This window comes from Diaphorina citri, unplaced genomic scaffold (assembly GCF_000475195.1).
Source record: "Diaphorina citri unplaced genomic scaffold, Diaci psyllid genome assembly version 1.1 scaffold61, whole genome shotgun sequence".
Lineage (NCBI taxonomy): Eukaryota > Metazoa > Arthropoda > Insecta > Hemiptera > Psyllidae > Diaphorina > Diaphorina citri.
In genome coordinates, this window is record NW_007377498.1 from 398,259 (window position 1) to 413,841 (window position 15,583).

Genomic DNA, 15,583 nt, shown 5'->3' on the forward strand with positions numbered 1-15,583 from the left:
AACCTACCTTGTATGGTGTTCTCTTTTCAGTCCTACATAGTGTCAAAGGAAATTTTAAAGTAAAAGTTAGGGACCCTGTAAAAATTAAGGGAAGTGAACACTCAGGACCCGGGTCCAAGGAAGTTGACAATCTTCAAATCGGACGTCCTTGAAGGTGCGTGAAGTTAGCACCACAACTTTTGCTGCGAATTTGTACCAAAGCCCATCATTTAGTACCCATTTTGTTCCATCAAACGAAAAAAAAGAAGTTCAAATTAAGGATTCAGTAGGTAACGTAAGTACATACTTCTACCTAAAGATTTAATAGGTCTTGACAGATTGATTTCTATGTAGGAGCCTTTTTTAGCATAATTTTGCGCTATTCTTAAATCTTAAATGCTAATTTTTAGCGCTGATTACAGAGCCAAGCTGACTTTGGAGTAGGTAAATGAAGAGCATCAGGGATCTACCTAGAGGTTTTATATTTGCGTTTTCTCTTCTACGGGAACAAGGTACTTATTCTCAATATTATAGAGAGGTCAGACAGGATAGACGGATAGAAGAAAGCCAGCTGTGGTCTTTTCACGGGGATTTTAGATAAAAAATTAAAGAACCTCAACAATTTCTCAAAGAACCAGTTTTGAATATACAGATTTGATTATCAAATAGTTTTCTTCTCTAGGATATCGAACGTTTAAAAATATTTCGTACAAAGCCCGGAAGAGAGCACTGCATGAACCAAAAACCGGGCATTCGAAAGCCGTCGAGGCTGATCATTCGAAAGCCCGGTGTTTTCTCTTGTAAATAGGTATCTTAACAGAAGAATGACCTCCGCCAAATGTAGACAGAGGGACACCAAATGATTCCATCCGTAACCATTTAATAATAGGAGTTTCAAAAAGTAGGCAGAAAAGTATGAAAATGAAAGCATATAGGACTTGAAAAAATGGAGGAAACAAAGGAAAATAAAGTATCTCAAACTGAGGATTTGAACAGTGAGCCTTGATTTGAGAGACCATTCGTGAAAAATTGTTTGGAACAAGGAGCAGTAGAAAATCAGCAGACAAATTGTATGAATGCCTGAAAACTTACTGAGTATGCAATGTGCAACACATTAAACGTTCGAATATTTTGTGCTAGGTACGTCGTACCTACGACCTGCCTCGATCACATGGTGGTCAAGATGCTCGCCTGATAAACAGGAGGGCGCGAGTTCGATCCCAACGAAGTCATAGAATATTATTCTCATTTATTTCAGAGATTGACTACACAATAATGGAGCTTTAAGGGCTAGGTGGTAAAGAACGCCTCCAGGGTTAACCTCTCCTAAGTGGTTACCTTTCCCTCATTCAATCTATTAGGTCAGGGGTTTCCAACTTCCATGTGTATGCGGGCCACATGCTACATTGGGAGGTATTTCGCCCCCCCCCCCCCCCCCCCCCCCCCCCTTTCATATGCATTCAACTTTTCTTACCTCACCTATATTGATTGAGTTCTTTCGGTACCTACTTATGTATCATAATTATTTGGCTTATCTACTAAGTAGTTACCTACAGACAAAGTTTCCTACATGCAAAGTTGTTTTCATCCATTTGGTTTTTACCTGAAGGACCTTATTTTTGGTCAAGGAATAATTAAATTTAACTGCTCATCAAGTAGGTAATCTTACCTGATTTGATTGAACATTAACTGTAGGTATTGAAGTCTTACCTGATTCTTGATTTACCTGATTCTTGATTGAACATTAATTAAGTTACCTAACATTATGGTAGGCAATAAAATATTATGGCCCAAACATAACTTTTATTTTACCTCATCCAAAATGAGAGATAGGTGTACCTAAGGAGGAAGGTTCCTAATAGGACTTTTTTGCAAGGAAAAAGTTCACAAAGAACCTACTTATACCTAACTACCTAATCTATGTATCTATTAATTAGAGACCCCAGTTCAATGCTTATAAGGTGTGATAAATATGTACAAGGCCTGAAGGGAAAAATTTGCGAAATGTTAGATAGAGCTCAGGCAACCTTACCTAGCAGGTATCTACCTACATTAAAAAAAGAAATAATAGAAAGTAAAAAAAAAATATAATATGTCTAGATAAACTACATGTTACCTACAATTTAAATTAATAAATTAAATAGCATTTATTATCTATTAAGTAGCTGTACTAACCTAGTACTGGAGCTTAGATAGTAGACAGGTATATTAGGTAGGTAGGTACCCTATTCAGTATTCAACCAAAATGGACACAATCAATGAATCAATCATGCATTAAATAGAATAAAATTGGAAAAATCATTAAAAGGATGCAAAATTTTATTATGAAGACGCGAAAATTGCCTCGAATTCCAGGAAAACTCATCAACTCAATGCAAGCAACAAAGACTTTGATTCAGCTGATCTTGGCTATAAGCAAGAATTTTGGGACCATTAATTCTGATTTGGACTGTTCCAAAGTGTCCAAAGATTTCAAGGATATCATACCAATCCACAGGGATTGGTCTCAAATTTAACTTTTTAACATGTTCTTTAATAAATTGGCAGAAAAATACAGTAAAGCCTTAAGACTAGACTTGGTTGGGTAGCATGCAAAATATCAAAAAAGCCCCCCCAGAAAGGCAGAAGGCATGGAAAATGTGTGGAAAACTTACCTCTTGCATCCAGGAGTTGACGATTTTCCGCATATAGGGCTTGATTTCGGTCTGAACGGACACAAAGTAGTCTACAGGGGGTACCCCATTATGTTGTTCACTGGTGATCAGATTTTCCATCACCCGAGAATCCGTGTACATAGTGGCATCCCTACCTGCTGTACACCGATCTGTATTCAAGTTCTCGGAACAATATAATTCCATTGTCTTGGGAAGGGCAGTCCGATCGAATTTTGAGCGCCGCAGGCGAAATTTTTCAAAAAGTATTCTCCTCATTGTAGCTGTTTCCATGACTTAGTTTCCAGGAGTCAGTTTCCATGACTCAATGATGCACATCCCAAAGTTTGTACAAATCCCTAAAAGCTTCGCGGGCCACAAAAATAGTCTGGCGGGCCACACATGGTCCGCGGACCGCTTGTTGGAAACCCTTGTATTAGGTAGTGTATCAAGAGTCTATCTACCTAACTTACTGTAATACCTACTGTATACTGTGGTTGATGGGTTTTAGTTAACTAATACCTAATCTGGAACATAGGTAGGTAGGTAGGTAGGTAATACGATGATTTCATTGTTTGCTCAATATTATTGTTATACCTACAGTCCACTTCAACTGGGAAGTCCGATGACCTTTGGGTGCGCACTCGTCAAAAAATAGCTCGTTGATTAACAAGTAAGCATGTGAATAGTTGATCCCAGGGGATTTTTCACGCCGAATCGAATGGTGAAACTTTTAGAACTGTCCGACTTACAGTTGAGAAGTTGCGGTTCCCCTCCATGCGCTTCCATCGGATTTCCCAGTTGACGTGGACTGTACCTACCTTGTAATTTTCCATTTCACTTGTCTATTGCTACGTTGGACATCGGATCTGGAGGTTGGTGGTTCGAGTCCAAGTTAAGTAAAATCTATTAATGTATAGGTACTAGTGTACTACGATGGCTATGTTATTGCTTTTCACATCATGGCACTGGAATAGGTGCTAAATTGGGCTGTATCCTAGCATTCCTAGCATGTCCAAGTCCATCCTAAAAGTATTTTCTTTATTAGATTGCGTTACTCCTAAAATAACGTTCTGGGTGAACATAATAAAAGAATTAACTCGTCGATTTTTTTTTTTTTTTTTTTTTTTTTAGGATAAAATCCGCCCCGGGCGAAAATCGAACCCGCGACTAATTTGGTAGTAACTAATCAACTAACTTGTGGTCAGCCTTGTACTAAACCAGGCATGTGTGTTGTCAGATCTTTTATGAAAGCTGATGATCATCTTCTCTGACATACTTAATCTATAGCCAATAGAATATTTTAATATTCAAACAGAATGACATTTTTTTAAGAAAGAAAGAAAGAGACAAAACAATAATTCGATTCCAACCCGGGGCGAACCTAAACAGATGAGGTTCTTCGTTCTCGGAACGGGTGACTTTCTTTCTTTGATTTCGGGACGACAAGACCTCCACTGTTACAGTTTCCTCCATCAAACCTCTTTAAAAAAAAAAAAAAAAAAAAAAAAAAAAAACCAACCTTATTTTAATATTCAAACAGAATGACATTTTTAAGAAAGAAAGAGACAAAACAATAGGTAATTCGATTCCAACCCGGGGTGAACTTAGACAGATGAGGTTCTTCGTTCTCGGAACGGGTGACTTTCTTTCTTTGATTTCGGGACAATAAGACCTCTACTGTTACAGTTTCCTCCATCAAACCTCTTGAAAAAAAAAAAAATCATCATCATCATCATCTGCTACAGTTGGTGGGATTTACGGTACAAAGGGAAATACCGAGTGACTTACCCCTGTTTGTTTTTGTTCCCGGACTAGATCGCCGCCAAGCGTAACCCAGAACAAGACAAGGAAGCCCAAGCCTGGATCGAGACCGTGACTGGACAGAAATTCCCGGCCGGAGTCCTCTACGAAGATGCCATCAAGGATGGCCAGATCCTGTGCCATCTAATCAACAAACTGAAGCCTGGCTCCGTGGCCAAAATCAACTCCTCCGGAGGCCAGTTCAAATTCATGGAAAACATCAACAAGTAAGTTAAAATAAACGGTCAAACTGTTTTGACTTGGCGGTGCGGGGAGCTACCGAGCTACTTAATTTAACCTAAAGTAATTTTTACGTCACTGAATAAGGGGTTAAACGTTTTACAAAATGAGTTAAATTTGTTTTGAGTTGATTATTTTCAAGGGGACTAACCTTTATAGCTATAACTCCTCAGGTTTTTAGTAATGACAGTATCACCATCCATTCGGGGACGGGATCACACCTCACCCAGCCTGAGTGGGGCCGGGAAAAGCCAGCAGCTTGCGACTGTCCGGATGGTCACCCATCCGGATACTAACCACGCTGCCACGTTGCTTAACTTCTTGAGTTAAATTTGATTTGAGTTGATTATTTTCAAGGGGACTAACCTTTATAGCTATAACTCCTCGGGTTTTTAGTAATGACAGTATCACCATCGATTCGGGGACGAGATCACACCTCACCCAGCCTGAGTGGGTCCGGGAAAAGCCATCAGCTTGCGATTGTCCGGATGGTCACCCATCCTAATAGTAAAGGAGCTGCCACGTTCACATGTTGAAAAATCCATCAGACAGTGCATGCATATTATTTATCAGAACGTAAACATCTCCAACTTGCCTTGCATTAAGATTTTGAAGCATGCGGCTGGAAATGAGCAGAAAATTGCAATTTTTCGCTCATTTAGAACATTTTTTAAAAAAAAAAGATGTTTTATGATTCTATAGCCAGAGTTTACAACGTTTTTTTTTTTGCAGTTTGTTTATTGTAAAATTGCAAACATGCGGAGAAAAAACAAGCCATCTCCACACTGACTATAGATTTGTTGGAAGCTGGTTGCCAAATTTACAATAAGCACCACAAAAATTTAGGGTTTAGATTAGACTAATTTTAACATCATGTGGGCCCTATTCCACAAACGCCTCTGCACTCCCCATTTTTTACTGCACGTGAAGAAAATATTGACAAAGAGTAGGGTACGATCTTTTTTCTGTGCTTGGAGTAAAAAGCGTGGAGTGAAGAATTATTTGTGGAACAGGTCACTGGTCCTAATGAGTGGGTATTGCGAAAAGTCGTTCTTTGGAACAGGCTACTCAGCTACTGGTCACCAAAACTCCTCGATGTTGCATACCCGCTTCAAGGGGTCAAAAATAATGTTTCGCCAAGTCAAATGTGTAGCCACCCAGAGGTGTCGGTTCTAGGTACCTAAGATGGGGAGGGGGACATAATAAAAAGTAGGAAGAGAAAATGATGAAAAAAAAAACAACAAGTGAAAAAGAGAAATATGTAGGTACCTCTAAACTCAACATAAAAAATATCGAACTTTCGAAATGTTTTCAATCGCACAGAAGTTTCTTCACAGTTCTTTGAACACAATTAAGATACAAGTTTAACGTCACTATACAACATAAATATGTATCTCTCTAGGCTAGGGTGTAGTGATACCACAGGTGCTAAACGCAGTTTCTGGTGACGTGAGAACAGTCCCGGCTGCCAAAAAACACATCAAGCCGATCGAAATCTGACCTCTAAAATGTTTACCCATTAATTTTCGAGATGACAGATGAACATGAACCTCTTTGGTATGGGAAAGAATATTTTACAAGCTGTATGGGAACTGGCGATCCCAGGGTCCCGAGCAAGAGCTGGTAACCTGGTTGGTCCATTTATCAGGACGTCCCAGGTTGGAAGAAGGGTGGGGAGGGGGACGAAGGGCCACATAATTCTCAATGAAATCACTGGTCTATTTCAATACCTATCTCTTAGGTACGTGTAAGAAAGCTATTTCTATTTCTGTCCCACTTCCAAAGTGTATAAATATGAGTACATGCTCCAAAAATTTGACAGTTTTACTTCAAAAAATTTTTCGGCGCGTGAGAAAAAAAAACCGCGATTTTGTGCTTTAAATAAATTGTGTGCTTTTTTATTGTCGTTACGTGTCGTTCACTCTTGTTTATTTTCTTGTTTTTGAAGTGTATATTTGAAACCCCCTCATTTTCGGCGCGTGAGAAAAAAAATCCGCGATTTTGTACTTTGAATAAATTGTGTGCTTTTTTATTGTCGTTACGTGTCGTTCACTCTTGTTTATTTTCTTGTTTTTGAAGTGTATATTTGAAACCCCCTCCACGTAAACATGTCTCTCCAACGTCAAGTCGCAGCCAAAGTAAGTTGAAAGTTCGGTTGAAATTCAATTATTGAACAGTTTGCGTTATGCCGTGTGAATTTGAATGGGTTGTTTTGAAATCTTTACATTGTTTTGGAAATGTTTAGGAAAGATTTTTTCTGTGGAAAGGAAGATAAAAAAAATGTACCTAATTGCATAAGTAGGTATGATTGTAGATAATTCCAATCGGCACCTAACTTAGGTATAATTATTACTAGCATTAGGGACATAGGTACCAGAACTAAGTATAGGGTTAGAAAAAAAAATCATAATCAAATCTCAAGTAGGTAATTTGAATTAGGTACCTACATTTTTTTAAAACAGGTTTGATAGAGGGAACTGTAACTGCTATAGAGGTCTTATCTTAAATCGAAGAGAAAAGAAGGATTTACGGTACAAAGGGAAAGACCGAGTGACTTACCCCTGTTTGTTTTTGTCCTGGACTAGATCGCCGCCAAGCGTAACCCAGAACAAGACAAAGAAGCCCAAGCCTGGATCGAGACCGTGACTGGACAGAAATTCCCGGCCGGAGTCCTCTACGAAGATGCCATTAAGGATGGCCAGATCCTGTGCCATCTAATCAACAAACTGAAGCCTGGCTCCGTGGCCAAAATCAACTCCTCCGGAGGCCAGTTCAAATGGCACCAATGTACCTAATCGCATAGGTAGGGATGATTGTAGATAATTCCAATCGGCACCTAACCTAGGTATAATTATTACTAGCTTAATTAATAGACATAGGTACCAGAACTAAGTACCTATAGGGTTAGAAAAAAAAATCATAATCAAATCTCAAGTAGGTAATTTGAATTAGGTACCTACATTTTTTTTAAAGAGGTTTGATAGAGGGAACTGTAACTGCTATATAGGTCTTATCTTAAATCGAAGAGAAAAGAAAGACAGGATAGGAGAAAGCCAGTCTTTTTGAGAACGAACCTTATCTGTTTAGGATAAAATCCGCCCCGGGCGAAAATCGAACCCGCGACTAATTTGGTAGTAACTAATCAACTAACTTGTGGTCAGCCTTGTACTAAACCAGGCATGTGTGTTGTCAGATCTTTTATGAAAGCTGATGATCATCTTCTCTGACATACTTAATCTATAGCCAATAGAATTTTAATATTCAAACAGAATGACATTTTTAAGAAAGAAAGAGACAAAACAATAGGTAATTCGATTCCAACCCGGGGTGAACTTAGACAGATGAGGTTCTTCGTTCTCGGAACGGGTGACTTTCTTTCTTTGATTTCGGGACAATAAGACCTCTACTGTTACAGTTTCCTCCATCAAACCTCTTGAAAAAAAAAAAATCATCATCATCATCATCTGCTACAGTTGGTGGGATTTACGGTACAAAGGGAAAGACCGAGTGACTTACCCCTGTTTGTTTTTGTCCTGGACTAGATCGCCGCCAAGCGTAACCCAGAACAAGACAAGGAAGCCCAAGCCTGGATCGAGACCGTGACTGGACAGAAATTCCCGGCCGGAGTCCTCTACGAAGATGCCATTAAGGATGGCCAGATCCTGTGCCATCTAATCAACAAACTGAAGCCTGGCTCCGTGGCCAAAATCAACTCCTCCGGAGGCCAGTTCAAATTCATGGAAAACATCAACAAGTGAGTTAAAATAAACTGTCAAACTGTTTTGACTTGGCGGTGCGGGGAGCTACCGAGTAATTTTTAGTAATTTTTATTTTAGTAATTTTCCAACCCGGGTAATTTTTACGTCACTGAATAAGGGGTTAAACGTTTTACAAATTGAGTTAAATTTGGTTTGAGTTGATTATTTTCAAGGGGACTAACCTTTATAGCTATAACTCCTCAGGTCTTTAGTAATGACAGTATCACCATCCATTCGGTGACGAGATAACACCTCACCCAGCCTGAGTGGGGCCGGGAAAAGCCATCAGCTTGCGACTGTCCGGACGGTCACCCATCCGGATACTAACCACGCTGCTACGTTGCTTAACTTCGGTGATCCATTGGCATTCAACGTTCCATCACTTTACAGTATATTCGTATTTTGGCCCAAACAGGAAACAGTATAGAAATTATTAGAAATTAGAATAGAATAGAATATACCTCATTTATACTGCCAGGATGAGACTGAAAAGTCCTCTAACAACATCTCTCTAATACACAGAAAGCAAAGACTAACGCATTGACATATTCTGTCTAATCCACAGCTTCCAGAAAGCTATCAAGGATTTATAGATTTATAGAAAGTATTAGAAATTAGAATAGAATAGAACAGAATATACCTCCTTTATACTGCCAGGATGAGACTGAAAAGTCCCCTTACAACATCTCTCTAATACACAGAAAGCAAAGACTAACGCATTGACATATTCTGTCTAATCCACAGCTTCCAGAAAGCTATCAAGGATTGCTTAGCTTCGGTGATCCATTGGCATTCAACGTTCCATCACATTACAGTATATTCGTAGTTTGGCCCAAACAGGAAACAGTATAGAAAGTATTAAAAATTAGAATAGAATAGAACAGAATATACCTCATTTATACTGCCAGGATGAGACTGAAAAGTCCCCTTCATCTCTCTAATCCACAGAAAGAAAAGACTAACGCATTGACATATTCTGTCTAATCCACAGCTTCCAGAAAGCTATCAAGGATTACGGTGTAGCTGACATTGATGTATTCCAGACTGTAGACCTCTACGAGAAGAAAGACATTGCCCAAGTTACCAACACCATCTACGCCCTCGGCCGTGAGGTAAGAATCATTTCTGTACATAATATGTCTGCTTGACCATATCAATCTCACACTTTATCACCGAAAATCATATAAAATAATGAGAAGTAGGGAATAAAGTTAAACAAAATTGAAGAATGGAGAAGAAAATTAGATTCCGAGTTGGAAAAAATGGTCTTCCGAATATCAACCGAATATACTGAATGACGTTCATGGGTTAAACACAACGTTCCAGGGTTCATAAAATTGGCCATAACTTGTCGTAGAAAAGAGATAGAAAGACGATTCTTTCATAGTCATGTTCAGAACAAAATGTGCAATCTAAAAAGAAATATTCCCTAAAAAGGGCATAAAAAAGTTACGAAAATTGAAGAATGGAGAAGAAAAGTAGATTCCGAGTTGGAAATGGTCATCCGAATATCAACCGAATATACTGGATGACGTTCATGTGTTAAACACAACGTTTCAAAAGGGTTCATAAAATTGGCCATAACTTGTCGTAGAAAAGAGACAGAAAGACGATTCTTTCATAGTCATGTTCAGAACAAAATGTGCAATTGAAGAATGGAGAAGAAAATTAGATTCCGAGTTGGAAATGGTCTTCCGAATATCAACCGAATATACTGGATGACGTTCATGGGTTAAACACAACGTTCCAGGGTTCATAAAATTGGCCATAACTTGTCGTAGAAAAGAGACAGAAAGACGATTCTTTCATAGTCATGTTCAGAACAAAATGTGCAATCTAAAAAGAAATATTCCCTAAAAAGGGCATAAAAAAGTTACGCCCTGTTTCCAGATCTAGCCTCAATTAATTCCTTCTCTCGTTTGTCCCGCACAGACATACAGACACTCCGAATGGAAAGGACCCTACCTGGGACCCAAACCCGCTGACGAGGCCAAAAGAGATTTCTCCGAGGAACAACTGCAAGCCGGCAAAACCATCATCGGGCTGCAAGCCGGATCCAACAAAGGTGCCACACAGGCCGGACAAAACATTGGTGCCGGACGAAAGATTATTCTGGGAAAGTAAACCGGCCTTTGACCTTAAGCTCTGTACTGTTAAGTTATTATCTATTCCAAAATCCAATTTCACAGGTCTTTTTGAGAGACTTCTCCGAGGAACAACTGCAAGCCGGCAAAACCATCATCGGGCTGCAAGCCGGATCCAACAAAGGTGCCACTCAAGCCGGACAAAACATTGGTGCCGGACGAAAGATCATTCTGGGAAAGTAAACCGGCCTTTGACCTTAAGCTCTGTACTGTTAAGTTATTATCTATTCCAAAATCCAATTTCACAGGTCTTTTTATTTTTGTAATTCTGGAAGAAATGCATATCTACATATTTTCTATTTATTAATCCTTAAAAATGTAAAATTGCAATCAAAGCCTAACAATACAGGGCATCAACATAGTTTGGAACAAAATGGTACCTACCTGCCCAAACTATGAACACTGGTCTTTTTAGAGGTTTGAGCTCAAATTTACCTATCCACATGGTCCTGTGTGAGAAATACATGAATCAACATCCATATACTTGCAAGTATTGTTATAATCTACAAAATCATATTATCTAGATAGTCGATTAAAATTTAAAGGGCATTTAGTTTTTATCTCAAATCTTTTTTTTTAAATCTAATGATTTTCAACAAGTTGATGGTGTGGAGATGAATCAATTATAGGGCTCCGGAGCGCTATAATTAGATTTGTGTATTTATTTATTTTTTATACTTTCAAACTATTTATTTATACATAGATGTAAAATTTTCTATTACGTATAATTCTCGATTATATTTTTGTAATAAACTTTTTACATTTATTTCGACACAATTCTTGTGATATGAAATATTCATTTGTTTATCGCTTTTTTTGCAATTCTTTTGATGTCTTTTCAGAAGTCATGGGTGGAATCTATGAGCAGTTGAATCTGTCATCAAACATTTTCTCTATTCTTTTCTTTTTCATCTATACCTAATTTTAATTCCTTTTGTACCCTTATTGTTCTTCTATTCTCCTCATCCTTAATCTCAAACCTACATAAAATTAATAATATGTCTACGTTGTAAATCCTGTTTCTCGTTTACCATGCATATTATGTTTCTATGACCGTATTACACAAATGTGAACCTACTAGGTCCTACATAAATTGAACAACCATTCAATATTTATTCAGAAGAACAATAATTTTGATATGTTTGTTAGAAAACAATAATATGTTGCCTCATTTACTGTTTTGTCATTTTAATCGGCGAGGAGACAACTAAATGCAAGGGACTTTTCTTGGACAGACTTAAACCCTTTACCCTCTGATCTACCAATGTCAAAATATGCCAGAACACTCTGAGCGCCACGTTTATTTACACTCGGATGACTCACAGCCAAATTTCCACCGCGTGGGATGATCTAGCCCCGATGGTGTTTTCAATTTATTATGTTGGCTAATAAAATTCAAAATCGTTACGTGTCGTTTTTTGGCAAGCTGACCATGTTTTGTGACAATGAGCACCCTTTATGTTTCTATGACCGTATTACACAAATGTGAACCTACTAGTTCCTACATAAATTGAACAACCATTCAATATTTATTCAGAAGAACAATAATTTTGATATGTTTGTTAGAAAACAGTAATATGTTGCCTCATTTACCGTTTTGTCATTTTAATCGGCGAGGAGACAACTAAATGCAAGGGACTTTTCTTGGACAGACTTAAACCCTTTACCCTCTGATCTACCAATGTCAAAATATGCCAGAACACTCTGAGCGCCACGTTTATTTACACTCGGATGACTCACAGCCAAATTTCCACCGCGTGGGATGATCTAGCCCCCTCTATGTCTTCAATTTATTATGTTGGCTAATAAAATTCAAAATCGTTACGTGTCGTTTTTTGGCAAGCTGACCATGTTTTGTGACAATGAGCACCCTTCCAGATTAAGATTTACAAACGGCGGATAAAAATAGTGACATAGTTTTTTTCTCTCTGAAGACACCTACACACTTCTTCGCGAGAATTTTTAGAATTCGATGTTTCTCGCCCCCGGACCCCGTTTTAATCTGACTTCAGGGATATAAAAGTGAAAAAAGAAGAATTTGATAAACGCTAAGTCATTGTAGGTACCTACCTATTACTTACAAATCGAATAAAAGATATTATCTGTGGTGAAAGTTGTAGAGAGTTTCAGAAGTAGCAAATATCTAAATAATAATAACTACCTATGTAGGTACTGTCTCTTTATTTTTGTTGGAAATAAAAAGAATAAAAAGAAGAAGAAGAGGAGGAGGAGGAATAGAAGAGAAGAATGTATGGAATCTGAATTTGTTTTGACGTTTCAAACGATGTTCGTTTGTTCGTGTCAAGAATTATTATTGAATTTTGACGAATATTTTGATGGTTGATGTTGTTGTTGTTGTTGTTGTTGTAGCGGCTTTAGCTTTCGCCGAATGGCGATAGCAGGATAAAGAAAAGATGTCTTTTTGTATCTGCTATACACCGGGGTGATGGTCTCTAGCTCTAGCCATGTTAAATAAATTGGCTCGCTCGTCCTGAACCGCAGTCAACCATCGTGAGGACTTGTACTTGGTCTTTAAAAGCAGAGAGAACCCTTTGAATAACTGCCAGCTTGCTAGGCTGATGGTTGATGTGTTCAGTGTTTACTCAAGATGAGAAAACAAAGACATGTAGGTAGCTATAGTGACAATGGGCGAAAAATGTACGTATCTTGGGGTCTACAATCACATGTAGGTAACAGTTAACAGTCACATGATGTTCTCTCTGGGAATGCTTATAGAGACAATTCAAGCTGTCTCCGATTTGCAGTTTTCGTATTAGTAGGTTTATCACTATAAAATTGCCTTCAATAGATGTGGTTAATCGGGTGGATTATGGTTGATGTGTTCAGTGTTTACTCAAGATGAAAACAAAAACATGTAGGTATACCTACAGTGACAATGGGCGAAAAATGTACGTATCTTGGGGTCTACAATCACATGTAGGTAACAGTTAACAGTCACAATACATGATGTTCTTTCTGGGAATGCTTAGAGACAGTTCAAGCTGTCTCCGATTTGCAGTTTTCGTATTAGTAGGTTTATCACTATAAAATTGCCTTCAATAGACAAACAAGATGTGTTCGTACATAAACACCAGACCCCATGGAATTTGAAAATTTTGACACAATAATTGAGTAGAAAAGATGACCTACTTAATTCTCTTGGTATTTTCTTTTATCTTGTCTTAACGAAAATGAAAGTGGGATTTTGAATATTTTCATATTGTAAGTAATTAATAATGTTCTAAGTAAGAATGTTTCGTGGCATAGGTAAGTATATATCCTTGACCCTAAAGAGATTACGTGAAGGCAATTATTTAGGGATAGGTACATAATGTGTGGGGATTTTGGCATCTCCACTAAACTGAATGGTGATGTTGACATATCCACCAATTCAGAGGTGATTTTGACATCTCCACCAATTCAGATGTGTTTTTGACATCTCCATTAATTCAGATGTGTTTTTGACATCTCCACCAATTCAGAGGTGATTTTGACATCTCCACCAATTCAGAGGTGATTTTGGTATCTTCACCAATTCAGAGGTGATTTTGACATCTCCACCAATTCAGATGAGTTTTTGACATCTCCACCAATTCACCAAATTCATTATTTTGTATCGAACCTCTGATTACTCTTGATCCATATTTTTATGTTATTTAGGTACCTATCTATAGTAAATTTTTGTGTGTATTCATAATACAGAATATTATTCCCAATATTCCTATGGAATTTTGAATAGATTATTTTCGTGATTGTGATTTTGGCATCTCCACCAATTCACCAAACTCATTATTTTGAATCGAACCTCTGATTACTCTTGATACATATTTTTATGTTATTTAGGTATCTATAGTAAATTTTTGTGTGTATTCATAATACAGAATATTATTCCCAATATTCCTATGGAATTTTGAATAGATTATTTTCGTGAGTATGGACCGGTACCTAACTTTAATTTGCATCCACGTAAGTTGATAGAACGCCTATTTTTACTTTTACTTTTTTCACAAACAATATGACATATTTTATGTTAAAAGCTCATTTATCCACCTCTGCTATCTATGAGGCAAAAACATTGCAGAGAAAGGTATTATTATTGAAGTACCTATACTTTTTTAACTTTTTTTCAATCAACCATTCACGAGATTAAACTGGACAGATTTACAGCTCAAAATTCATCAGGAGGAGGGAGGGGAAAAAAAAAATAAAAAATACGAAAAACAAAACGTTGTTGAAATCAATTTCGCTAATTTTTTTTTGCACATCACGGACATTTTGTATATTTTTTGTTGATGAAAAAGTGTAAAACAAATATAAAGAACGGCTAATTTTATTATTTTTCGAACACACACAGTTTATGTAAACATGGATCTAGGTACCTAACTACCTATTAGAAGATTATAGGACTTTTATGTACCTACAATAAAATGAAATATAATTACACTAAAGGAATATAATTTTATATGATAACATTAAATGGCACTTCATGATAAGTTAACATTAAAAGAACATATTTTTGACAACACCATGCTAACACAGTATCACAATTAAAATATCTCCTCTTAATTTCATATTTTGCCGTTCTACACGCTAGTGATGTGGCCAGTAATCATCTAAATCAGAGCTTCTCAAAGTTGTCGCTACCGTGGCACATTTTTCAAAAGGCTCCAATCTTTCCTACATACCTACCTATCTACACGTGTTTTATTATTATTATTATTATTTTTACTAAACTTGTATGTAGGTATAGCTAGAGTTCGCCTATTCTCATAGAAAATTTTGTATACCTACAAAATTACCTAGATGTATTAAACATTAGAACCAATAATTGTAACCAAGACAAGGCGAGAGTCTTTTTCAAATCTCGTGCAGTTTTTTGCTCCAAAGAATATAAATCATTGCACCTGTAACACACATTTGAGAGGAGAAGAAGAAGAAGAAGAAGAAGAAGAAGAAAAAAAAAAAAAAAAAAAAAAAACCCCAAAAAAAAAAAAAAAAAAAAAAACCA

At 37.3% G+C, this 15,583-nt stretch overlaps 1 protein-coding gene across 2 annotated transcripts; it reads left to right on the top strand.

Moving 5' to 3' along the window:
* The first annotated feature begins 6,647 nt into the window (after positions 1-6,647).
* Positions 6,648-11,370, top strand: LOC103518515 (muscle-specific protein 20). Of its 2 annotated transcripts, XR_003393989.1 has the most exons (5): positions 6,648-6,811; positions 8,216-8,427; positions 9,423-9,543; positions 10,364-10,620; positions 10,824-11,370. XR_003393989.1 is itself a non-coding variant. In XM_026830158.1 (4 exons), exons 1-4 carry the CDS (start codon positions 6,782-6,784, stop codon positions 10,553-10,555), a joined length of 555 nt encoding a protein of 184 aa, XP_026685959.1. In that variant the 5' UTR covers positions 6,648-6,781; the 3' UTR covers positions 10,556-10,623. The 2 variants fall into 2 exon arrangements, 1 of the variants encoding a protein (XP_026685959.1); XM_026830158.1 differs by lacking the exon at positions 10,824-11,370 and having other exon boundaries at positions 10,364-10,623.
* Positions 11,371-15,583: the final 4,213 nt, after the last annotated feature.